At 41.1% G+C, this 27,877-nt stretch overlaps 2 protein-coding genes across 2 annotated transcripts; one reads left to right on the forward strand and one right to left on the reverse strand.

Annotated features, from left to right (window-relative positions):
- The first annotated feature begins 212 nt into the window (after window positions 1-212).
- Window positions 213-25,410, forward strand: rhobtb3 (Rho related BTB domain containing 3). The gene is made up of 12 exons (XM_053648954.1): window positions 213-627; window positions 927-1,167; window positions 4,475-4,667; window positions 9,781-9,938; window positions 10,708-10,816; window positions 12,985-13,371; window positions 16,364-16,473; window positions 18,102-18,208; window positions 20,027-20,196; window positions 20,621-20,787; window positions 21,682-21,778; window positions 22,731-25,410. The coding sequence occupies exons 1-12, from the start codon at window positions 605-607 to the stop codon at window positions 22,847-22,849; spliced, it is 1,881 nt and encodes a 626-aa protein (XP_053504929.1). The 5' UTR covers window positions 213-604; the 3' UTR covers window positions 22,850-25,410.
- On the reverse strand, window positions 22,432-27,877 carry glrx (glutaredoxin (thioltransferase)). Its single transcript, XM_053648953.1, has 3 exons — window positions 27,605-27,877; window positions 26,104-26,229; window positions 22,432-22,867 (listed from the first exon to the last, which is right to left on the reverse strand). The coding sequence occupies exons 1-2, from the start codon at window positions 27,809-27,811 to the stop codon at window positions 26,116-26,118; spliced, it is 321 nt and encodes a 106-aa protein (XP_053504928.1). The 5' UTR covers window positions 27,812-27,877; the 3' UTR covers window positions 22,432-22,867; window positions 26,104-26,115.

Consider the following 27,877-nt stretch of genomic DNA (forward strand, 5'->3'; position numbering starts at 1 on the left):
GTGCAGGGCTGCTGTTCGGGTGGCATTGAGGTGGTGGGATTGAGGCGGTTGTTTGGATGTGTTGCAATAGTCTGATAGTCTGAGTGCTGAGTCAGGAGTGCCAACTCGGAGCTGCTGCTGTCGGTTCATTTCCTCCTCTCAGTCCTCTCGGACAATTCACCAGGCTCCGAGGTGATTCAGGGTTGAATATCTCGCAGGGGCTTGTGGCTGTGTGAGCGCTGATGGCGAGGCGCTGGATTTTTCCACGTTGTTTTGTGTTGAACTTGTGCTTCCCCGCGTTGTAGCGCCGCACACTGCGGGGGTCTGGACGCGGGCTTTCGGGGGTGGTGGGTAGGGGGAGCTTTTCCTTTTTGGTCTGCTCACTGGAGCATTGCGCACAGCACACTTTCTCTTTTAAGCGGCTTGTGTGTTTGTTTGTATTCATTCATTTATTTATTTATTTATTTATTTATTTATTTATTTTAAAGAAGAATGCACACTGAAAAGGGACTCGATCGGTTTCGTGTGTAATGTGGATTTCGGTGGATTTGTGTTGTCGAGCTTGATTGCGGAAAAACCGTCTGATGGGAAAACGTGGCGCTTGAGGACGTGCTCACCAAGCTTCATGCTCTCAGCCGAGGGGACCATGTAAGTTGGACAAAGCATGAGAATAAAACTGTGCTGACTTGTATAATAATAATAAATAAGATAATGATAATAATAATAATAATAATGCATAACTCTAATAAAATATAATGACCCATTGACACTGTCTTGTCATTCCTTCAATGACACAATGTGATGCAGTTGCATTGTGACAGAAATAGTTAATAATTAAGACACTGCGATTTGGTATTCTGTGTAAACCACATGACTGCTTGTTTCAATATGATCACAAGTTATCCAGCGCGGGACTCCGACAGTCACTGTTGGCATCCTCTATGCAGGTCTGTCCACATAGTGGCGCTGGGCAGCGAGTGTCCTGGGGGAGTGGGCTCCGGAGAGGAGCCTGCCGCTCCAGCGCAGGTGCAAGGGGGGCTGCTGTGGAGCTACCTGGGCCATGGAGCCAGAGAGCTGGACCCCACGTCAACCACTCCTTCCAGACACCCGCTGAACCCAGCTTTTATGGAATACCAGTCCAGAGTGTTCGGAGATGTCCGAGTAATGGTGCGCGACTGCCCTAGCTGGGTGAGTCAGGCAGGGAGAGTGAGCAAGTGTGGCATGTGGACAAATGAGTGAAAGAGTGAATGAGTAAATGTCTGGTGGATGTGTGAGTGAGCGAGTGTTTTGAATTAGTGAGTGAGTGAGCAAGGAAGTCTGGTATGGTGGATGAGTGAGTGAGTGGGAAAGTGTGGTGGTGGATGATTGAGTGAGTGAGCGAGTATGGTGTGGTAAATAAGCGAGTGGGTGAGTGAGACGAGTAGGTAAGTGAGCAGGAATGGTGTGGTGGATGAATGATTAAGTGAGTGAGTATGGTGTGGTGGATGAGCAAGTGACTAATTATGGTATGGTGGATGAGTGAGTGAGTGAGTATTGTGTGGTGGATGAATGAGTGATTATTGTGTGGTGGATGAGTGAGTGAGTGAGTATTGTGTGGTGGATGAATGAGTGATTATTGTGTGGTGGATGAGTGAGTAAGTACTCTGTGGTGGATGAATGAGTGAGTGAGTATTCTGTGTTGGATGAGTGAGTGAGTGAGAATTGTGTGGTGGATGAGTGAGTGAGTGAGTATTGTGTGGTGGATGAGTGAGTGAGTGACTATTGTATGGTGGATGAATGATTGAGTGAGTATGATGTGGTGGATGAATGAGTGAGTGAGTGAGTATTGTGTGGTGGATGAATGAGTGAGTGAGTGTTGTGTGGTGGATGAATGAGTGAGTGAGTGTTGTGTGGTGGATGAATGAGTGAGTGAGTGTTGTGTGGTGGATGAAAGAGTGAGTGAGTGTTGTGTGGTGGATGAACGAGTGAGTGAGTGTTGTGTGGTGGATGGATGAGTGAGTGAGTATTGTGTGGTGGATGAATGAGTGAGTGAGTGTTGTGTGGTGGATGAATGAGTGAGTGAGTGAGTATTGTGTGGTGGATGAATGAGTGAGTGAGTGTTGTGTGGTGGATGAATGAGTGAGTGAGTGAGTATTGTGTGGTGGATGAATGAGTGAGTGAGTGTTGTGTGGTGGATGAATGAGTGAGTGAGTGAGTATTGTGTGGTGGATGAATGAGTGAGTGAGTGTTGTGTGGTGGATGAATGAGTGAGTGAGTGAGTGTTGTGTGGTGGATGAATGAGTGAGTGAGTGTTGTGTGGTGGATGAATGAGTGAGTGAGTGTTGTGTGGTGGATGAACGAGTGAGTGAGTGTTGTGTGGTGGATGGATGAGTGAGTGAGTATTGTGTGGTGGATGAATGAGTGAGTGAGTATTGTGTGGTGGATGAATGAGTGAGTGAGTGTTGTGTGGTGGATGAATGAGTGAGTGAGTGAGTATTGTGTGGTGGATGAATGAGTGAGTGAGTATTGTGTGGTGGATGAATGAGTGAGTGAGTGTTGTGTGGTGGATGAATGAGTGAGTGAGTGTTGTGTGGTGGATGAATGAGTGAGTGAGTGAGTATTGTGTGGTGGATGAATGAGTGAGTGAGTGTTGTGTGGTGGATGAATGAGTGAGTGAGTGAGTATTGTGTGGTGGATGAATGAGTGAGTGAGTGTTGTGTGGTGGATGAATGAGTGAGTGAGTGAGTATTGTGTGGTGGATGAATGAGTGAGTGAGTGTTGTGTGGTGGATGAATGAGTGAGTGAGTGAGTGTTGTGTGGTGGATGAATGAGTGAGTGAGTGTTGTGTGGTGGATGAATGAGTGAGTGAGTGTTGTGTGGTGGATGAACGAGTGAGTGAGTGTTGTGTGGTGGATGGATGAGTGAGTGAGTATTGTGTGGTGGATGAATGAGTGAGTGAGTATTGTGTGGTGGATGAATGAGTGAGTGAGTGTTGTGTGGTGGATGAATGAGTGAGTGAGTGAGTATTGTGTGGTGGATGAATGAGTGAGTGAGTGTTGTGTGGTGGATGAATGAGTGAGTGAGTGAGTATTGTGTGGTGGATGAATGAGTGAGTGAGTGTTGTGTGGTGGATGAATGAGTGAGTGAGTGTTGTGTGGTGGATGAATGAGTGAGTGAGTGAGTATTGTGTGGTGGATGAATGAGTGAGTGAGTGTTGTGTGGTGGATGAATGAGTGAGTGAGTGAGTATTGTGTGGTGGATGAATGAGTGAGTGAGTGTTGTGTGTTGGATGAATGAGTGAGTGAGTGTTGTGTGGTGGATGAATGAGTGAGTGAGTGTTGTGTGGTGGATGAATGAGTGAGTGAGTGTTGTGTGGTGGATGAATGAGTGAGTGAGTGTTGTGTGGTGGATGGATGAGTGAGTGAGTATTGTGGGGTGGATGAATGAGTGAGTGAGTGTTGTGTGGTGGATGAATGAGTGAGTGAGTGTTGTGTGGTGGATGAATGAGTGAGTGAGTGTTGTGTGGTGGATGAATGAGTGAGTGAGTGTTGTGTGGTGGATGGATGAGTGAGTGAGTATTGTATGGTGGATGAATGAGTGAGTGAGTGTTGTGTGGTGGATGAATGAGTGAGTGAGTGTTGTGTGGTGGATGAATGAGTGAGTGAGTGTTGTGTGGTGGATGGATGAGTGAGTGAGTGTTGTGTGGTGGATGGATGAGTGAGTGAGTATTGTGTGGTGGATGAATGAGTGAGTGAGTGTTGTGTGGTGGATGGATGAGTGAGTGAGTATTGTATGGTGGATGAATGAGTGAGTGAGTGTTGTGTGGTGGATGAATGAGTGAGTGAGTGTTGTGTGGTGGATGAATGAGTGAGTGAGTGTTGTGTGGTGGATGAATGAGTGAGTGAGTGTTGTGTGGTGGATGGATGAGTGAGTGAGTATTGTGTGGTGGATGAATGAGTGAGTGAGTGTTGTGTGGTGGATGGATGAGTGAGTGGGCATGTACTGTATGGTGTGCAAATTGCTACCTACACATATCACTTTTAGAACATATACTTTTACTCTTTTTTTAGTAATATATATATACACGGAGCACTTTTCTGAGTAGAAATGCTGTGATACTAGTTGGTGATTAAAAGTACAGTAGGAAAATGCAAAAACATTAAAATATGTATATTTTGCTTTTGAATATGTACATTATGAAATTGTGAATAGGTTTATGAACAGTAATATGTGCTGTAGCGGCTGTACTGTGGATATGTAAATGAGAGATCAACTGATTAAGATATTGAGGATGGAGGAATAAAAAAAGCAGAATTAATGGGTTTGAGGGATTTAGGAGGTGACTCCTTCGGTCCTTCAGATTACTGCAGCTTGTTAGAGTCTTCAAGATTTGTGCATATGCTAGTTCTCTGAATCTGAACATATTATTTTGGGAAGATGTTTTGATGATGAACTCCCTGCTGCAAAAATGCATCTTCTTTACGCTCTTTGTTCCCCATCTTGATTCTCCCCTTAGGACTTGTTGGACAGTGACTGGGCCAGCGTGCGGAGTGTTTTGGAGCAAGCTGATATCGTGGTCATTAAGTATTCGGTAAATGACAAGCTGACCTTCCAGCAGGTCAGAAATGGCTACGCCCCTCGACTCCGCCCCCTCCTGCGTCACTGGGGCATGCCTGTCATCCTGGTAGCAGTCGGGGCACGGCTTAATGGTGAGAGATGTTTGGCTTCTGCTATTCTGCTGACTCTATGAGGTTTAAATGATCACGATGGTTCTGTCTCTTTGCCCAAAGTGTTGCACTGTGTTCGTATATCTCAAGGCTCTGCACCTTAACATATCATTGCTCTGTAAATGATTGTTTTGCAAGAGTGGTGTCTTGCGTGTCTGCTCATGAATTTTTCATCTTTGTCATGCACTAATCTGTTAAGGATTAAGGATAAAAAGCATGCAATACGTATCTGAGCCAGTTGGTGCTGAGGTTGTGCTTATGCTATTATTTGGCGTTAATATAGTTCTGCTCTGCAGCTTAAAAGTGTCCTTCATGAGTCTTCAAGAACAGACCAAAGGAGTCGATTTTTAAAAAATGAAATGAAGGGCCTTAGAATGTACAGTGAATGCAATTAAGTGGATAAAGATACAGCATTAGCTCGGTTTTGTGTTGGTAAAAAAACAATTTTCAATCAACTACTACAGAACCAGGTGTAATTAAATAACCAGTAACCCAAACTAACCCAAACTAACCCGGGCGAACAAAAACTAACTAAAGGAAATCACCCAAACTAACGCAAGGTCTTCTGTACACTTTTGCTGGTTCCATACATTTTTTCAAAATATTTCAGTATTTCTGACTTGACGACTTGATGAACAACATATATTATATGTACATGTTATAAATATATACGGTGTATGTTGAGAAAATTGAATAACGTTGATGTTTATGTAGTGCATTGTTACGTATAAGCTAATAGAGTCAAATAGTGTGCATGCCACAGTGGGCGTCAAATAATACACCAATTCATTGATAATGAAATGATTGAATTTTGAACATTTTAATAATTTGTACTATCAAATTGTATCGATTTTGTCGATTAGTTGTTGCAGCCCTATTTGTGTGTTCTTAATTGGTGAGAAGGTGGTAAACAATAACAAACAAGTGAGTCATACGTCCCTCGTCTGCGTTTTTCAATGCAAAGTTTGAGTGAAGTTAAACACTGAATCCTCAAACTTTAACCCACTGTAATAGCTGAACCATTCCACACTGCAGTCCAAAATACAATCTTTAGATCCGCTTTCATTTTAACCAGCAGTTTGCAGATAACGTATTTGCACGTTCTCAGAGGTAAACATTTAAACCGAACGCACCCAGAGCCATCAGCTTGAAGATTGAACTTGAATTAACCGAGCAGCAGCAGCTCCTTGTGTTCTCTATCTGACCTTTAAATAAATAATCTATCAAGGTTTGATACTAATCCTCCGCTGCAGAGCTGTTTACGCCGAAAGGCTAATAGTCTAGATTTAATGAGATGCCAGGTTAGTGCTAGACTTGAGGAAGGTCACTGTCTTTCACCCGCTAAACTTGGACTGTTGCTGAATACTGAGGATGATGGGAAATCTGCAGCGATTCTTATCACTGTAGAGACGTCACAGGCCGAGAGCAGTCACACCACAGTGGAGTCATGCACATACGCATAACCATGGTTAAATTGCGTGGAAGTGGAGCTCTGGCACGTCTGGTCTATGTGAATGCCAAACACAGATGAGGTCCGGTGCTATAATTTGATGGGAATGTAAATCATTCCTAACACAATTTTTTGTGAAATCTGTTTAACTATTTAACGTGATAAACTGCTCTGACAAACGGGCCCTAGCTACACTCTCTCCACATATTCTCTCCTACTAACGTTTCAACTATGATTATTATATTTTTTGGCAGTGCGATGTTAAATGGCTTGATGAGGTGACACATCTTGTTCTGTCTATAATTTGTCCTCATGTTTTATGGTGTGTCATCTTGCCATATGGATTAGTTGCTCTCTCTATTGTTGTATATATGATTTATTGTTGTATATGTTTGATTTAGCTATAATTTTACACACACACATATATATATATATATGTATATATATATATATATAATATATATTATTATCATTATTGTTATTAGTTTCAGAATTTATTATATACAGAATATTATATATATATATATATATATATATATATATATATAGTACATACTTATATGTACTTACAAGTTGGTTACTTATACATACTATCAAGTTTAACCCCTAAACCCCTGGTTTGTTATTGATCTTAAAGCCTATTATATTATATATGTGGGTGTGGGTGTGAATTGGGACCTACAGTTACATTCCTCACTGCATAGCTTTCCTATTAGATTAACTGTAGCCACTGAATAATTCATAGCTGTTACTGAGTAATAGGCTTTAAAATCAATAACAAACCAGGGGTTTAGGGGTTAAACTTGATAACCCAGTGGTTTTCAAAGTGGGGGCCGCCGCCCCCTTGGGGGCCCCCAGGGGGCCCCCAGGGGGCGCCCGGGGGGGCCTCAACCATTTGGTGTGAAAAATAAATAAATGTATGTTTTCTCTTTCTCACTCTCAGACAACCACATGCACACACACACACACGCGCGCACACACACACACACACACACAATCAATTCCTAATGTAATGTAATGTAATGTAAAGATGTAAGATGTCATTATTAATAAAAAAAAAAGGGGGATAGATTCAGACGTCTGTATTTTTAATGTGTTTTAAAGACATCTTGCAAAAGGGGGGCCTCGGTCAAATTTTAACGTCGGCTGGGGGGCCTTGCCCTGGAAAAGTTTGGGAGCCTCTGTGATAACCAACTTGTAAGTATGTATAAGTATGTACTATAGATATAAAGGCTTCTGTTTCCACGATTTTGGCACACATGAAAAAAACCCAACCTTCTAAATCTTAATGTAAATACTGCACATACAGACGAGCGACAAATTAAAGGAAAAACGCAACATAAAGTGTGTTAGTAAGGTGTTAGGCTTCAAGAGCCTCCAGTACTGCTTCAAGGCAGCATGGAAAATATTCTACAGTTCCTTGGAACTGTACGGGACGGATAAAACAATATTTCTAAAGCGAGTCTGTTTGGACGGTGTTTTGGTGTTGGAGAACACCGTCTTGACACATCAGTCCAAGATCTTGCATAGGTGTTCAGTGGGGTTGAGATCTGGTGGATCATCCTCATCAAACCATTCAGCGAGCCCTCATGACATGTGAGTGAGGGCGGAGTCATCCAGAAAGAGACCACGCCCATCGGGATAGAAATGTTTCATTATAGGATAAAGGTGATCGGTGAGAAGGACTTTGTATTGAAGCAGAGCATCCGCTCATACAGTACCTTCTGTGTGGTGTAAATCAGGCAGCGTTTCAATTTCAATATGTCGGATAAAAACTAACCTTAGTGACTTGGTATGATAGTTGCCATAATGTGTGCCAATTTTAGCTCTGCCCAAACATTTTTTTTGCTTTGTAGACAGAAAAAGCTTGCAGATTAGACTGCACCACTTATCAGACTTATCAGACTTATCAGCCGCCAAAAAGACAATGCCAGAATGTTTTCAGCCAGGAACAATTGGATATAAACCCATCACAACCAGACCATTAAAAACTCCACTCTACAGTGTTGTAGGCTGATCGGCATTTGCAAATTGTCCATAGTGCGTGAAGGTGTGTGTGATTGCACCCTGTGTCCAGGGTGTCCCCAGCCTTGTGCCCCGAGTTCCCTGGGATAGGCTCCAGGCTCTCCCTGTGTAGGAAACAAGGCATGGAAAATGGATGGATTTGGACTGGGTCTTTGCTGCCATCTCTAACTAATCACATTGCCATTGTTTGAGTGGTGAAGTCTTTTCTAGTGCAGTATTTGGGGGTGGGGGTAAACCAAAAGCTTCAACGGAGGAATTATTTTTGGAGTAAAAGTTGAGTAAAGGTCCTTGGAGTTGGAACTGATCTTTTCAGTATTTTTATTTTATTTTATTTTATTATGCATATATTAAGAGTATAATTCCTTTGTATGTGTTTCTATTCTTAACCCCCTCTCTTAGTCTCAGGGGTAAAGTTATGAATTTGGATGCTGTTTCGTCTACATTTTCATAGACTATAAAAGTTTCATTCTATTAATTAAATAAAAGTGTTTGGGTTCTGTCACTACAATATGTCAAAGGAAAAAAATTGTATATATTTTAGAGCAAGTGCCATATTCATTATTCAGAGCTGAGTTATGTGCGTGTAGTGAGGAGTTTGCCAAGACAAAAAAAGCCGTGTCGTAGCCATGCGCGATTCTGAGCTTGAACTTAAGCCCATTTGTCTTGTGTAATATTGGCCTGAGCGAGGAGCAGCATTAAGCCCAGAGCCAGTGTCTGACAGTTTGAAATTGATATTTTAGGGTATTTTAGCTTAATATTTTGGTCTATAAATGCATTTAGGTTAATATTTTGGTATATAAATGCCATTTGAGGCCAAACTTCAGTACATAAATACTAATCCTAACCCTAACCCAAACATTGTCCTGTAACATCCTTCACTTATGCTGCATCCAGCCTTCTGATGCCTTATTGCATCGCTTTTAGTAGGAAGTCTTCTTTTGTATCTATACTGATTTGCCTTTCAAATAACGGCCCTCGATGTTTTGTAACCTCTTATGTATTATAAATATTCCTGTTGAAGGATCTCTGAGTTATATTTGGTATAATCTGGAACTGGAAAATCCTCAGTGCAGAGCTTCATCTCAGGACTGTCAGACTGAGTTCAAGATCTTTCAAGATCTATCCCTCACTCAAGTGGAAGTGAGCTGGCAATTATTTCCTCCTCCTGCCTTTGTCTCTCTTCTCAGTTTCTCTCCTTGCTGTTGTTGTTGTTGTTTATGTTCTTCCCATGGGTCCTCCCTTACCCTCCCATTTCGTATCGCCCCTCCACCCTGCTATCTGCCTTTCCATCTCTTCTTTTTCTCCTCTCCTGCTCCCTTTCTTCATACAGACACACACACACACACTCTTGCTTGTATCAGCTGATTTATATTCCTGGCAGCGTTATGACGCAACTGATTCTCCTGTCCCATATGTTTGCATGTTTGCAAGTCCCGAGATGTCATGTGTTTTCACAAGTGTTAGCCTTCATCATTGTCTGGGTGAGATATTCTTAGAGCCTTGGCTTTGCGCATAAGATTAATTCAATAAGATCAGTGCTGTATGCCGGGGAGATTCTGCTTATATGCGTCTCGTATTTTTTCCCTCAACTGTACTATCGCTGGGTGTCACTGCGTCCAGATGAAGGGCCGCCGTGCACGTGCCCCCTGTGCGCGTCCGACTGGAGCACTTGTGTTCCTCACGGCGAGGGGCTCCAGCTGTCCCGAGACCTGGGAGCCACCTACCTAGAGTTACCCTCGCTCAATAACTTCTTCGTTGGTCGCTACTTTGGCAGTGTGGTGAGTATCTTCATATGCCACGCAGTATAATGCATGTATTCTTAATCGATTCTCAAATCGATTCTAATTTTATACCGACACATACGTTGCACTGATCGATAAATTGTGCGGTGAATTGATAATAAATATATTAAAGTGTCAATTTGTTAACATTTTTATGACAAAATCTATATAACACTATATATTATTAACTGGAATGCTTTCAGATGTTTTGTGATTTACACACAACAGTGGTTTTTTAACTCGATCTTACATTTCTTTTTTTTTTCCTATAAAATACCCACCATGTTCAACGGTTCCATGCAAGACGTTTCACTCCGACGTATATAATATTTTAATTCGAGTCCCTCTAACACATTTAGGCCAAATCCCAAATGGCTTACTTTTTTTTCTATATATGCTCACTACATAGGTTGCAACATAATGCTGTCGTACAGTACATTTGAGATTCAGTCACAGAAAAAATCTCACACCAAGAAGTGCCTGTCTGACTTCTTCCATTGAGGACACATATTTAATCATTTTTTTTATATATATAATTAGGAAATTGGTGCACAAACTGGTTGCTGTAAATGGCATGTATTTATTCAAACCCTTTTTCTACATCAAAGGATACGGGAAAACTGAAATAGAACACGGGATAGCAGAAATGTAGACATGCTTTTTCACTTTAGGATGTGTAAATACTCTGTAAATCTGAAGAGATATCAAACACTGAAATGTCTTCTGACAGCGCTAAAACAAACACTGTCTGTGTGTGCTCATTTAGCTCGAATACTTCATGATTCAGTGTCTGAAGCAGAAGGCGAAAGAGAGACCTGACAAGAGGCGGGGTCACCGGTTTAATGAGCCCCGCCCTCCACACTTGGACCAACCAGGTATGAATATGAATATGGAAATACCGTATATACACTTACATCTTACACTGCTGACAATTTGTGTATGTTCATATGGCACTATTAGAGAACAGTAATCCAATAAACAATATAGAATAGAGTAGAATGGAATACAGTGGAATGACACAACAATCGAATGGAGTGGAACAATAGAATGAATAGAATAGAATAGCATAGACTAGAACATAATAAAATATAACGGGATAAAAAGAATAGAACAGTAGGATAGAAGAGAATAGTTGAGTAAAACAGAATAAAACAGAATAGCTGTATTGTCACCGTACAAGTATAAATAATAGAACGCAATAACCTAGTAGAAGAGAGAATAAATACTAGAATGGAATAATAGAATAGATAAATAAACAGAACGGAATGAAATCGAATCGGAATCGAATAGAATAGAATGGGATGGAATAACAAAAGAATAGAACAGAACGAAATAACAGAATATAATAGAATAGCTGTATTGGCTCTATACAAGTACAATGAAATTTGATTTGCATGTAGAATAAAATAGAATAGAATTCAACCAGAATAGAACATAGTAAAATAGAATGGAATAATAGAACAGAACAGAAGATAATAGAATAACAGAATGCAATTTTTAATGCAATAAGAATAGAATAGAATAGCTGTATTGTCATTGTACCAGTATCACTGTGCCAGTTACTGATGTCTACATACAAAATTCTATTCTACTCTGTTTTATTCTTTTGTATATAATCATTCATTCCTGGGAGATTTAAGCCAGTGACTCTGTAGAGATGACTTTATTACCCCCCCACCCTGTTTAACACAGTACCAATATCTGTTCAATATCCCTGAACGGTTACTTCAGAGGTGTGACGGTAGCTAGCTTTAATGCTAATGTCTGTGTATTTAGCACTAATACTGTGTCCTGTGTTCATTAGGGATATATTCGTTTGGGTCATTTTTATAACTCCTGAAGTCAGTAAGAGCTCAGATTCCAAGGGGGTGGGTTTGCTGATCTTGCAATGACTTGTACGTTAAGTAGCCGTATAGATAATTATAGCGTTGTCTAGTTAGCGTGTTTAAACACAAAGTGTATAATGGCTCGCTGGAAATGTAGAGTTAAATAAGGTAAACGTGTTGCTCACATGTTCCTTTGTTCTTCGAGCGGAAAGCGTTACACGTGTTTATATCTGACTGATGTTCAATGCCGACGTTATATTTAGTAACTAAGCGAGAACGCAACCAGTAATGTAATTAATACTGAAGCCTAGCGTGCACTATAACTGAAGATTTATTGTGTGAAAATGGCTAATTTGGCTACTTTGATTTACAAAGTGGCATACTGCAAGCAGTGCAAGGACTCAAGCTGTCGAATTAATCAGGCTCTATTGTTAAGGTTTTGCATTTTGTTGATGAGTACAGGACTTCAGTCAGTGTACGATATATTTAATAATAATAAAACATTCATTTGTGCATTTAATAGGTTCGTCATGAGCAGTCACTGCCGTAACCTGCGAGTGGTTCGAGTGTACGTTTTGTGTTGGGTTTGGGTTAGAACCCGTAACTTGTTCATGGCCTAAAATACGTCAGTGGATTAGATCTGATGTGATACTGGTCCAGTGTTTCCAGTGCTCTGATCCCGATAGTATGTGTACGTATATACAAAGTAATATGAGAACATTATTAAAGTATGAGTGTCATAATATTAGTTTATAGACTGAAAAACCTCAGGGAACGGAGCCAAATGCTTTCGGGTAGTTTGTTGATGTTGGTCCAGCACCACTTAACTCTTTTTATGGCGTCTAGGACATTAAAAATGGAGGCTACAGAATCCTGGAACGTCTTGCCAAAATCAGATGGTGATAAAAAATTGATGCGAGGATTTATCAAAAGTATGCGTATTATATGCCTGATGTTATCTTGACTAGTCCTTCTGTACAAATACTGACTTCTTTATGCTGTCATATTTTATCATTCCCTCATGCCCTCGTTCATTTTTTACACGTTTCTAATCCTCCACGCTCTCGTACACTCGATCACCCTTTCTCTCTGCTTCCACTCGCGTTATCTCATCCCTCACGGAAATCTCTCTTTTCTCCGCTTTCTACTCCCCCACCCCCCCTTGCTAATTTATATGCATCACCCCACCATCCCTTCACCTCTCTGCTGTCTCGCAGCACGCCTTCCTCCAGTGCGAGTGGAGGAGTCCAGCTTCTCTCAAGACCTGCAGTGGTTGCTGGAGCGTGGCGTGCAGTTTGCTGATGTGGTCTTTTATGCCGGGGATTCTGGGAAGGAGCTGGGATGGGCACATGCAGCTGTATTAAGTGCTGTTAGCCCATATTTTAAGCAGCTGCTGGTGGGAAGGCAGGCGTGGGAGAGGCCCATGTCCAGATGTGCCTGCCGGGAGAGAGACAGCCCACACTCTCTGTTGTCCACTTGGGATGGTGGTTTGGATGACCTGACCCGGACAGACGGGCACCTTCCTGGGCAACTGTCCCGGCTAGTGGTGAAGGACCCGCTGCTGTGTGCATGCATGTGGGAGACGCTGATGTTTCTCTACAGAGGTGAGCACATGCAAGTAGTGCAAATATGTGAAATTACATGGATGGGTCTCCACCGTTATGAGGACATTATGTGCAGATATGTCTCATAGCAGCTGCAAAGCAGAGGCTCGTTTTTCCGCTTCTTCATCACTTTCATAAGAGGAGGTTTTAAATGACAGGAGACCTTGAAAAAGCGCCATAAAGAAGCACACTTTCCTTCTGTCCATTTTTCTAGCAGCTGCCTGGCTTCTAAAATTATGAAACTACAGTTAAGACATCAGCGACAGCAAATTCAAAGTGGCAAAAAAAAGGTATTTAATATACTGTAAATACAGCCCTGTTCCAAGAAACTCTAAACATAACTCGAAATATGAAGGACAACTTAAAAGGAGTGAGAGCAACCTAGAGTCGAGTCAAATCACAAGTCATCTCCTATGAGCTATGGTCAAGTCCCAAACTCTCAAATCAACATTTGTGTCCCAATGAATTTTGTCTTGGAGTCTTGGATGAGTCAGATAAAATACAGCTAGATACTACTACTGTTGGTGAAAAAAATGTTAGAGAAGCTGACAAGACAAACATGGTACCGTATTTTATTATGCTACCTTATTTTCAGAACTGAGGCATAACCACAGCTTGCCGTATTAACTAGCCTGATTCAGAGCACTAACTTGTGTTAAATTGTTAAACCTTTCTCATGTGTCTTTTAGCAAATAAATACTTTACTGGTTGTGTACCAGTTATTTAGACACCCTGTTTTGATGCAGCTGTGTTGTTGTTCTTTTTATCAATGTCTTTGTATCTAAAGGAAACAACATCCCCAGTCATGAGTCATAAGCTTTGAAGTCTGAGTCGAGTTATGAGTCAGAAACTTTGAAGTGTGACTCGAGTTGAGAGTTATAAGCTTTTAAATCTAAGTTGTAAGTATGACGCTTGGAAATCAGAGTCCCGATATGAGTCATAAGCTCGTCCATATGAAATCCTATTCGAGTTGTAAGTCACAAGTTTCGAAGTCCGAGTTTAGCTGCGCATCAAAAGCTTTTGAAGTCTGAGTCGAATTATGAGTCATAAGCTTTGAAGTCTGAGCTGAATTATGAGTCATAAGCTTTGAAGTCTGAGCTGAATTATGAGCCATTAGCTTTGAAGTCCGAGTCGAGTCCTAGGCCGAGGCAAATTACCAAGTTATAAGGTTTGAAATCCAGTTGAGTTGCCTTGCTTTGAATTCAGAGTCAAGTTAGGAGTCATAAGCTTTGAATATTAAGTCAATTTGCGAGTCATAAGCTTTGAAGTTACAAACTTGATTTTGCAAATTGAGTTGCAAAGTGTCCTATTTCTCTAGACACAACTTGCTCTTATCTTTCTGTATATTCTTAAAGAGGCTCTCTCTTATGTCTAGTGCAATCAATAACTCCCTATCGAACGATGCAAATTCGAATGTCTAATCTACAACAGGTGACAAGACAGATTAGATAAGGCCTTGAAAAAAACAACAACTGAATTACATTAAATACTTAAACAGAATTCATTCTTAAAACTAGTAACATTGCCTGATCATATAATAACGTAGAAGATGTACCCTATACTGGACCAAAATCCTGCACTGCTCCGATCAGTGCTGTTCAAAAGTGTGGAAGCAGATTTTCTATTGTTTTCAGTTGAACCGTAACCTTAATTAATGCATCCTGTACAAAAAGTTAATTATTTCATAACCATGCTGAACGTATTCAGTAGTGGATAAATGGGAAAGGAAATTGGCACTGTATTAAAGTGCATTAGAAAGACGCATCCTGAGATGTTCGTAGCGGGGAGTCGTTTGCCACTAAATCACTGTTCTAAAAGTAAAAATACCTCTGGCAAACCTCCCTTATCTCCTCCGTTCCATGCCCGGATTTTTCTTTTGTGTTTCAGTAGAAGGAGTCTTTTTTTTTTTTTTTTTTTTTCGAGGCACTGTTTCATTACTGGGAGAATTTTATATGGATGTTTATGTGTGTCTGTGTGTGTGTGTGTATGTGTGTGTGTGTGTGTGAATGTATATGTGTGTGCACGTGAGATTCACAGCTCGCTGCGTACATGTGAAAGTACTCCTGTAACCCGGGGCTGTAAGGCTGGTTAGCATGGTCCAAACATAAACATACTGCAAAGGGGAGAGGGAGGTAGAAAGAAAAGGAGGATGGAGGAAAGGGGTGAAATTAATATATGGAGAGAAAGGAAGAGAAGAGCGAGCGAACGAGAGAGAGAGAGAGAGACGTGTCTTCATGTGGGATGTGTTGCGTCTATAGACGTGTGGTGCTGAATGCATAAGTGTGATTTCATGCTCACATTAGCCGTATATATATCTATGCGTCGGCTAGAAAAGATCAAAGGAGAAGAAATATCCAATATCGCCGGTGTAAATCGTTAACGATCATGGATTCAGTTGACCGCAGCTCAATCAGAGCCGCTTTATGACCGGCAGAATTGATAGACACATTCATTAGTGTAACGACATGTGTATCCGTAAGAAGCTGAGAGTCATACCAATGCGTTTCAGCCTGCGCGGATATATACTGTCATTGTGCACAGGCTCTTTGTATTCTTCGCTTCAAGGGCAGTGGAAAACGCCCCGAAACACTGCAGTTGGACAGGAAAAGCCTTCCATGTTGCAAACAAACACGACGAGCCTATAATGACTATAAGGGCGATATGGGACGAGAGAAGCATTTCTGACAGGTTGCTCAATAACGGTGCTGTGAGCATGCCAGCATTTGTTGTTCTAACGAGCATTGTCAATGATAGGGGGTAAAAGGCGAAATCTGCTGCGGCCAGCACAAGCGGCGTAAAGATTATGATCGAGCGCTTTTAACACAATGTATTATTAAAGCTGTCGTACATATGAGGAGCGCAACAGCTCTGCAGTAAGCAGGTATTTCATAAAGAGCCAGGATACAAGGTTCAGAATCTTTTGAGAGATAATTTGACAGTCAAATCATGATGCTATGTAGTATGTTAATAGTGTGTGTGTGGTTTCACACAGGGGCCTGGGAGTGGGAGTTTCTGGAGGAGGCTTTGGCTGAGAAGCTCAAGAACCCTTTAGCAGTGGCCCAGCTGTTGGATCGAATACGCTCGTTTGTTGGGAGAGAAAAGGTAACAGGAGTGGATTTACTAGAAGTAGGTTTGCGAGGCGCTCTGGGCAGTAATGCTGTAATTTTTCCGCTGTATAGTGCATTACAGCGTATTATGATAAAAATCTTTAGTCCCACATTTTGGCATTATTTTCTTATAAAAAATACACTAGCTAGATTTTTGGACTGGAGAGTACAACACAGCAATTTTAAGTAGCAGTGAAAGGGCTGTTTTCTATAGCAGAAAATCTTATACCTATCAATATTTCGACAACAAAACTATTAGGGCTGAGCAAGGCTTTGTACCACTGTGGAATTGTAAGAATGATGTGAGCACTATCAAGCATTATTAAAGGCAGACCGGTAACTGCATTCGTGATTTCTAAACATTTTTTAAAAGTCTGTGTTTACTCCCGAGTACCAGTCGTGGTAAAAAGTTTCGTTCAAGCATTGAACATAAACGCATGGTCCTGCCATCTGTCCTTTTGTGTATTTTGTACTTGGACTGAACGATAGCAGTCCCTCCAGGATTTTGCGATCGTAGAAATGAACGTCATTACGTCACCGCGCCACGCCGTCCGACGTTCCCTCCAGAATTTTACATATCGACGTACAGTTCGTCTTCGTTATGGTACCGTATACAGTTTTGTGTGTTTTTATTTTAAATTTGACGAACGCTTCAAGTGCAGTTAATTATTTGTCATGCTGTACGTGCTAATAGAGGACTGATTGAAGCCGTGGGCTGCGTCCCAAACTGCGTACTTACCTACTGTATAGTAGCTGAGATACATGTATTTCACCTACTATATAGCAGGTAAGTACGCGGTTTGGGACGCAGCCGTGCTCTCTTGTTAGCCGTCAAACGGTTGAGCGCTGTCGTGTGTGTACGTGTCCTGTCGCACAATGCGGTGAAAACTCTCACACGATGTTAATAATGTGATTAAGGTGTGTACATATCTATAATGCACGTCGATAATGCGACTAAAACAGGAATACTGCACACGTCTTAATTCGATTTGTGTTTACTTCGAGTATGACTTTAGTCGGATTAAGGTCATCAATGATCGCTGTTTATATGCTAATTTCTTAATCAGAGTATCATCTTAATCGGGTTAATATCGGATTATTGCTGTCCGTGTAAACGTATTGACCGATAGGCTGCATGAATCTAGTCTGGGATAGAATTAAATCAGCCCCAGCGTCACTTGTTCATACCATTCGGTGTATTTTTCTTACGACCATCGGTGGTGCTGTTCCACAAACATCCAAACTAATCCACATTTGTTTACTGCTGTTAGATCACTTATACCAACCATCCCTGTTAGTGAGTAATAACATTCCCTTAGAGCACCAAACCCCCCCCCCCCCCAAAAAAAAAAACTAACCCAAACCTCCCAGAAAGTTCTGTTTGCTCCACTGCTTTATGCTTCTTGATGTAAAACAAATGCTGACCTTTTTGCTACTATTGTTCAAATTCACTATGAACACTAGCCTAAAATCGGAAAAGCGAACACCCCTCCCACACACACACATACACACACACATAAACTTCTCCCATTTGCATTAGAAGTAGTAGGAGTTCATACCACACTATCTGCTATAAAGGTGAAACTATAAGATGACTTACTGGCTGCCATTTTCTTCGTGTAGGCCCTGAGGGACACGGCTGCTCCACGCTCTCAGCCTGGTCCTCAAACACTGGGAAACATCTTCAACTCCCCTCTCTATTCTGATGTCATTTTTATGGTGCAAGGCAAGTCCCTCAGTTTATTTTTCATATACACATACCCATGCTGAACATACTGTATTTCTTGGACTATAAGACATTTTTTTTTGCCCTTGCTGATAATAGTAAACGGTATACATAAATTGTGTTTAGTATAAAGCAGAATTGTGAGATAATATAATTTTCTATGTTCTGTTCCTCCAGCCCATTTGTTAGTGTTTTGCAGCAGGCATACTACTCCCGACAGTTATGTGAAGGATATGGTAACACAAAATTTAAAAAAACGCACTGCCGCACTGGCGGAAATTAGAATTATCTCAGTGTTGGACAAACAAAAAAAATACTTATAAATTAAACACGCAAGTACGGATGTACTTACAGACATTTTTCAGGCCAAGCAGAAGGATTAAGATAAGAACCAGAGGAAAAGCTTAAACTCATTACAATACAGCACTAAATGATGCGACACCGAGTCAAAAACTTAACTAATATACACTTATAGAGATGTCTGAAGTAGCATTTTAGAAATAAATAAATAAATTATAAAAATAAATATGCTTGGTAAATTAAGTAAAGAATAAAACATGACAGATGTGCTTATTCCGCTTATATGACAGCAAACCACATACGAGATTCAACACACACGCAGACGGCAACAAACTACAATAATCCATAATCAGAGTCCAAATAAGCAAAGGTCAAAACCAGGAAGAAGAAAGAAAACAGGATTTGGGGTACGTCCCAATCAGCTCCCTAGAGCAGTTCAGTAGGTAGTGAGTCAGTATATCGTGTACACGAGCTGGGGCACTGGTAAGGACCCCGGCTCACTACACATCGGGACAACTCAATTTCCGTGCTCGCGTTGTAAAACGTCGCCAAAAATGAAAAACGTAAAAATATTTATATATTTATATTTATATATTTATATACGTTTTATATGCCATATAAATTTGTTAGCTTAATCATACACATTTCTGTCATAATATGTCAAGAAGAATCATAGGCAAGCTAGTGCAGTGGTTTTCAAAGTGGGGGCCGCGACCCCCTTGGGGGCCACCAGGGGGCGCCTGGGGGGCCTCAACAATTTGGTGTGAAAAATAAATAAATACATGATTTTAAAAAAATATATGCATTACTATAACATGTTATTTGTAACAATACATATTAAAATCACATTTGCTATACCTAACGTTCTAATTGCTAAACAGACAAAACATCAACGTAATTATTAATAAAAAAAAGTGTGGATATATTCAGAAGTCTGTATTTTTAACGTGTTTTAAAGACATCTTGCAAAAGGGGGGCCTCGGTCAAATGTTAATGCCATTTGGGGGGCCTTGCCCTGGAAAAGTTTGGGAACCCCTTAGCTAGTGGATTAAAAAAAAGAATCATTAAACACTTAAAAGTCGTTAGACTCAAACGAAGCGTATACCGAACGTCAAATAAAGTGACATTGTTATACTTGTTATATTGACGTTGTTATACAAATACTTTCTAACGCAAGTAATCATTTGAGAACAATAACAAGCTGCTTACATTTGTAGATGAAGTTGGCTTTGGAAAATAAGACTCTAGGAAAGATACTATGACTAACTAATGGAGAATTAAACACAGAACAGGTGAACACAGTCGGGCAACAGGACCAGGACAGAGACGGGAGAAAAACAGAAGCAAAGGCACGTGTAGAACCCAAAACATAAGACATGACTGCACAACGTGCACTGAGAGGGAATTCATGACGACAGCACTGTGTTATAGTACATAGTGCTACATACATTATAGTATACATGCGTAGCATTCCGTTCATGTTGGTGTGTGTGACAGTGTGTCTTACGTGCTTTTCAGGGAGTGTCCTGCCCGCACACAGAGCCGTGCTTGTGGCTCGCTGTGATGTCATGGCAGCCATGTTCAGCGGCAAGTACGCAGAAGCCCGGAGTCGAGTAGTACCCATACACGGGGTCTCCTCCGACACCTTCCTCGCCTTCCTGGAGTATCTCTACACAGACACCTGCTGTCCAGGTGAATCTGCACCCATTGCTTTTATTTCGATCCTCATGTCTCGGATCATTGCATCCTCAAGTTCTCAGTTTGGAAGCATCTATAAAAGATCTTTTTTTTTTCCTTTTCTATCTTACAAACACATCTCTGGATGCTTAACTTGTCTTTCTTGTACCACTTGTTCATCATAGCAGGGCGTTGATGGATGTTGATGGATGTTGTACAGCTTGTACTGAACATAGCAGGCAGCAAATATTCTTTCATAGAAGACTGATTCAGATTTGATTGCCAGTAGATGAATATAAGCATCAGTACAATGGAATACAGGGGTCCGACAGCTGCCAGGATGATTGATATCAGAAAAGAGAAGCTGGAGATGATTGACAGATGCGTGTGTATGTGTGTGTGTGTGTGTGTGTGTGTGTGTTTGTGTGCGCATGTTTAGCCAGTGTGTTGCAGGCTATGGCGGTACTTGTCTGTGCAGAGATGTACCAAGTGAAGCGTCTGCAGCACCTCTGCGAGGTGTGTGTGTGCGCATATTTGCAGAGCATGCCGAGCCGGGAGCTGGCCTCCACCAGCATCAGTGTGATCCGGTTACTGAGGAGAGCAAAGGTGGGTTCGACCCTAGTTTTTCTCCTGAACTCCTTAATTAATAACCTGCTGCAAGAATTGCACTAGTGGCACTGTGGCCACTGCGTTTGTAGCATGTGTCTGATTACTACGTATAATCATTTCAACACATTTCCCTGTACAAAGAAAAGAACAAAAAGGGTATGCAAACTTTTGGGCACTACAGTATGCATTACCTCATATTTATACCCCTGTCATGGTTGTACAATTTCCTGTTCCTAGTCCATTTTAAATATCAATGGGAATATACTTCAAATATATTTTTCTCATATGAATTCATAGGGGTGCCAATAATTGTGGCACACATATAATTAACAGTTTTTTTTGTGATAAACCTGTGTTGTGTTTACAATTGTTCGATATCCATGAGAGCAGAGTATTTTTGTGAATTTTTTTTGGAACAAAATATTAAAAGATTAAACAATAGACCATTTTTCACAGCCTTCTTTGCTCATATTTACCAAGGGTGCCAATATTAGTGGAGGGCTCTGTATATTTATGATTATATAGACGCTTACCTGTTGGAGTAACAAAAACCCACTTAAACCGTTGTGCTCATTAGGAAACCCCGATACTGTGAATGAACAAATTAGAAACATTACACATTGCCGCCTGCTTCCTCTCGGAAGGGCTGGCATGACCTGGATTTGCATACTCAAACCTCATTGGCTATTATACATCATGATGCAATAACACTTGCCAGTCACATGTTGGTACTATCACAGACTTTCTGATAAGATTTTCCATCGGGATGACTCAACAGAATTCTGTCTTCTATGTATTTGTTCATGTTATAGTCAATCTTTCCTCATGTTGCATCACTGTAGGAATAGCAGTGAGAGCATGTTTTCAACCGTTTCTTCCCTCTTCACACAGTGTCACAATGCTGACCAGCTGTATGTCTGGCTCCTCCACTTCATTGCCAATAACTACCTAATCTTCAGCCACAAACCTGACTTCCTGGAGCTATCAGGTGAGCTGTCTGAGACCATCTGTAATAGCGGTTCATATAATTACTACAAATAAGGTGTGCTTGGGTAAAATAAATAATAAATAAATAAATAAATCTGACCAAATGCCCTGAACAGATGTTAAAGTACATAAACCCTTATACATCACCATATGCTAGTTTTGACACAACAGTTCTTGGAAACAGGAAATGCTAATCCAGGTCAAATCCTGCAGGGCATTCTGCCGTGTTGTGCATAATCATTCAAGGCAGAATCATTTAAGCAACTCTTAAAGTACCCCCTGAATTCAAGATTGGATTTTTTTTAAATGGGTAATTCTTCACGAGGTTGGCACTCCTCACAGCTCCAAGTAATGAGAGACACCCAATAAATGTCTCCTTACAGAAACCTTCACATCACGTATAAACGTTTTCTTGAAGACACGTCAAGATTATATGGGGCGTCCACCGTCCGATTCCCTGTACGAGCCGTTACTATAGAAGAAACAACGTATTTGAACGAGCGCGTTCATATTAACCTTACAGCGGACACGACTTTCTGGTAACGATAGTCATGGGTTTGGGTTTTAATACAGAAATGTTATGTTTTGATATTGCAAACAGCAGTACTGTGCAGCCAGTCATATTTCACCCAGGTGCAAAGAAGCACTACACACTTTCATTCTTTACAGATTCCTTTTGAATGATTTAATGGGTACTTTAACAGACAATTCAATATATTTCAGCCAAAAACATTTAACATACAGCTCATGAAGAAAAAACCTATTGATTCAAAGGATGGATTTTGACATTCAAGTGCTATACGTTAATGCGATTTTATCTCGACATGGTTAAGTGGTTAATATTATAGATAGAGCATAAGGCATAATGGTAAACAGGCACTGTGTGGGTATATGGCGGGGGTGAGGGGTTGTCGCTGTGTTTTCTTCATGGTCACAGTGCTGCTGTTGGACAGAGGAGGAGCGGGAGCAGGTGGAGCGGCTGCGCTGGCCCTCCAGAGGCTACCTGCAGGAGCTCAGCGAGTACCAGCAACGCAGACGGCAGCTGCGCAAGTCCCGCTGCAGCATCATGTGACCTCCCGCAAGCGACGCGCTGAAGACGAGGACAGAAGGACATGAGAACGAGGAGAGATGAGTCACAAACATGAAAAATATGCAGGAGGCGCAATTCTGCCAGACGGCTGGATTTGTTGCTTTGAGAACTTTGACCACTGATCCTGTGACATTAGCGCGCGGTCATGTGATCTCCAGAGACCCCGAGCGGACACTGTGGCCACAGGCATACTGTGTTTCTCTTGGTGCCCTATGACACGGATCTGGCTTTGTGTACACACAGAGAAACTGTTCCTCCAAAAAGAGACCATGTACTACATTAACTGTAGAAGCGACTCCGAGTGAGCGGACGCGAAGGAGGATCAAACTCTTCGAGGCAGAATGTGGAGCCCAAAATCATGCCGTTAGAAATTTCTGTTTGAACAAAACAAAATCCCATTTGGAATAGACTATGAATACTGAGGTTTGTAAAGGAGCGCTGAAAATACATTTCAAGCTTGAGGTAATACAATTGCAGTGTTTGAAATTTACAAACGATGGAATATACTCGTAATTTCCGGATCTGTGATAGAACATAAAATCATATAATCTTCTCGAAAGTTCTGTGAGTCGTTCACTTTCTTTGCTTCGCTTTCGTCCTAACGTCCCAGTAACGTGCGGGGAAATCTGTCGAGAACAAAATCTTCGTCTTGAACCTAGTGCATTTCACGTACTTCACACGTACAGCGACTCGTAGTGACAAAGCGACCGGCGAACGTTCATTTTCAACGAGAGCTGGCGACGAGCGCGACGCTGACCGTTGGCGACTAGATGTGGGCGTGTCAAGTTGAGAAAACTTTATGCAAATTTGGAGCGACTCGGTGCGGCGACTACCGAGCAAGTGAAGACGATAGATCCGCCATGCTGCCTGCGAGTCCGAACTGCTTCGTGGAACCTGACAGTCCGGCGCTTGCGCTTTCGCCGCAGATAGATCTCACTGATAGAACAGCGCACACTGCTTCTCCGTCATCTCTTATGATGATATGACGCATATATACACACTGAATTTTATATACAAATCGCTCTCCCACCAGAATGGTTCATTTTAGTAGCAAAATTTGTCCAAAATGGAATGCTAGTTACTGATAAATGTTACTATGGCAACCATTAGCAGGAACACCTACTGGCGACTTCATAATACATAATAATAATAATATGGCAGCAATAAAATCGTGTGTGTGTGTGTGTGTGGGTGTGTGAGAATGTACCATTATTGATACTGTAGGGTCCAAACCATGAAGTGCTGAAATCAGTTACAGCTATATACAAAACTTGAGGTGGCGGTCTACAAAATGTGATCGTTACCAGGTTATCATAGCTGCCAGATTCCGTCATCTATACCGCACAGATTAATAAACAAGATTAAAGCCAAAGTAGATGTTTAAAAAAAAAAAAATCTGGAAAAAAAAAAAAAAAAAACACCTGATTATCAAGTTTTTCAATACACGGATATTATTAATTTTTTCCAGGTAGAGACGAGCTTGTGTTAAGAAAGAAAACACACAGGAGGACATATCTGAATGTTATGACATGTACAACCCCTGTGGTGGATTTACTGAGAGGTTACAACACATTACCAGAGATCCGTGCATCATGCAACCTTTTCTTTAAGAAATAAAACTGATAATCGACATAGATTGAGCTCTCTCGTTATCAGATTATGTAAGTAAACGAGTTGGGTGGTACTTTCAGTTACTCATTAACCGCTTGTGATATCTTGTAGGATTATTCAGCTAAATCTCTTGACACATCACTATTGATACTCTTCATAGAAAACCTGTCCAAATTCATTTATTCATCTTCAGTAACCTCTTTATCCAGTCATGGGTTGCAGGAACCCTGGGAATCTAAGTTGGGAATACATCCTGGATGGGACAGCAGTTCATCACGCAGGCATTTACACACATTCACAATTTCGAGTAATCAGTCCCCCTACAGGCAGGTTTTTTTTGAACAGTGGGAGGGAACCCATACAGGGAAGGAACCCTGGACCCTGGCACTGGTTCCTAGTCATCCTCAAGCATGAAATTTAGCTTCACGCTTTGCATCGTTCCTTTACAAACCCTTAAAACTCACGTCAGTTCGAAAATCGGTTTCAAATACGACCCAATTCCAAGAAATATTCAAACTGAATATTCCCCCCCCCCGATGGCATGATTCAAACTCACTGGAATAGCTGGAATATATTCCCAAAGTATTAAACAGGGTAGGGTCAAACATATCCTCTCCAGAGATGTTTCTCACATCCTCATGGTCATGGCGAGAATTTCTTTGATCTGTGATTACTCTTGCGAAACTTCAAATGTTTATTTTTTTGCCATGAGATTATAATTTTACGCCGATGCGAACTATTTTTATAACATGTACATCCGAGATTTTTATTTGGGGGGGGATATGTACTGTATGTATGTATTATGTATCCAGCATGTGGTTTGTTATACGTGCAGTCGGTGTGTTGGATCTAGAGCCTGTTTCTGGCTGTCTTTAGTCTAGTGCAGTTCTGTCGATCTTCATCTCCACCTAAATAAAGGCATTTTAGAAGCATTCTGATGTGGAGCGCATCCTGATGTGGAGCTCTAGTCTGTGTCTCACCAAGACAAAGCAGCTACAACAGCGGGTGCTGCCCTGGGCAGCAATGTAGCTTTTTATCTTATGGAGAACTGAGCGCTGTGAGAGAAAAATGTGAGTGAGTGAGAGTGAGATGAAGCACACTATTTATTCTGCGTGTTTTGAGAGAGAGAGAGAGAGAGAGAGAGAGCGAAACAGATAGATAGATAGATAGATAGATAGAGAGAGAGATAGAGAGAGAAACAGATAGATAGAGAGAGAGAGAGAGATAGAGAGAGAAACTGATAGATAGAGAGAGAAACAGATAGATAGATAGATAGATAGATAGATAGAGAGAGAGATAGAGAGAGAAACTGATAGATAGAGAGAGAAACAGATAGATAGAGAGAGCGAGATAGAGAAACAGATAGATAGAGAAAGAAACAGATAGATAGATAGAGAGAGAAACTGATAGATAGAGAGAGAGACAGATAGATAGAGAGAGAGACAGATAGAGAGATAGATAGAGAGACAGAGGGACAGATAGATAGAGAAAGATAAATAGAGAGAAACAGATAGATAGAGAGATGGATAGATAGAGATAGAGATAGAGACAGATAGATAGAGAGAAACAGATAGATAGAGAAAGACAGATAGAGAGAGAGAGAGAGAGATGTGTGTGGGGCTTACGCCATCATCTAGTCACTGCAGCGCTCCGATTTTCTGCAGCATGCCTTCCAGTTTTCCACTTCTGTCAAGCCCTTCCACGTCGCTGCCTCCTCCGATACACGCCTCACCTATAAACACGCGCGGCACCTGCGCACCATAATAACAACACCGTACAAGACAATTAGTTCCAGACACCTGCAACAGCTGGCTCACGTTTAGCCGAAAATGACACTTGCACTATATCTCTCTTACCCCACACATACTCGACCAGCCAAAACATTTTTTTTTCCTCGTGTGTTGATGTTTGCTTCTAGTTTTCCACCACTGCTGATTTAGTTAACAAATAAGTGAAGCATGTAGCCTGCAGCTTAGCACTGTGCAAATTCATTATACACTGGCCTCGAACCACATCGAGTCGTATCTTAAACAGTTTTGCTTGTGACACTGCCGATATACACACTTTTATTTTATTCTGTTGTAAAGCAACGGACAGAACCACAACACAGAGCCAAAAACCATATCGAACGATTTTCTTTCTCAGCAAATTTGCAGTTTAAAGATAAATACAATTTTAAGTAAGTACTAATTCAGTACTAATTATTATTTTCTTCCAACTTGATTTGTTGGAGTTTTTTTTATTTTATTTTATATGAACTTACTGTTTTCTATTTCTAAAACCGTTTACTTATCGTTTATTTAAAACATCGTGACAAAAGAAAGAACGATTCGGATCAGGAGGTTAGGTGAACCAACGGATATCGCCTGAAGACCAGCTAAGCTATTAATCGATCATTTCTGTTTCTCATAAATCCGCCTTGGCTACATTAGCCTATAGTTTATTTATTATTCCAAATGGGATCAACATTTGCGTAAGTACTAGATGTGTTTGGGAATTTAACATGTAACATTTTAATTATATTCTGCTGAAATGAACCAAATGACTCGGAACAAAAAAGATTGGTTCATTTTAGCTGAAAGAGATTCAAAGATCCAAGTCAGTAAAATGATCCGAACTTCCCATCACTAATTCGGATAGAGCTAGATTGGATCGACCGAGGTGTTTACGTGAAGGTTTTTCAATCTGTCCGACTATTAATCCGATTACTAACGGATTATTTGGTCGCCTGTAAACGTACATGACCTGCAGAAAACATGCCACACTGAAAAGCAACACCTCTGAGGTCGCGGTCTCTTTAATAAAAAATAAAATAAATAAATAAATGAAACAAAAAATAAAAGGAGTAGGGGTTAACAGAGGATTTAAGATTTAAATGTGAAGGTAATCCACTCTGCTGCACTTTACTTCTTTGAGCTCTGCAATGAGTTTGTTTTTCTTTCAAGGGGCGTGGCCTATTCACGGGCGTAAATGAGTCATCGAGTTTCCTAAGAAAAAGTTTAAAAACACGTTTAAAAATGTTCATAAATGGTTTTTACTGCTAAAGTTTCTGAGAGCAGAGATGTTTAAAATGCCTCAGTACACTGGACAAAAGCCCTAGTAAAGAACAGCTCAGAAACCACTCACAGTTCTAGCGCCTGTAATCTGCTGTAAATAATCCTGAATGGCGTCCATGTTGTCTCGACCGCTGATGTCGATGAACTCCACATGTCCGGATTTGAAGCTGTATTTGGACAGCACATCTTTGGCGAGCACACAGTAAGGGCACGACGGTTTCAGAAACACAACCACTTTGTCTCCTTTAATTTGGGCTTTGACAAACTCCTGAGCCATGATTGTGTATCAGTCACACTGCAGCTGGACCGCACGGTTTCTCTCAAGTTAAAACAGCACTGTGTC

The sequence above is a fragment of the Ictalurus furcatus genome, chromosome 18 (assembly GCF_023375685.1).
Source record: "Ictalurus furcatus strain D&B chromosome 18, Billie_1.0, whole genome shotgun sequence".
NCBI lineage: Eukaryota > Metazoa > Chordata > Actinopteri > Siluriformes > Ictaluridae > Ictalurus > Ictalurus furcatus.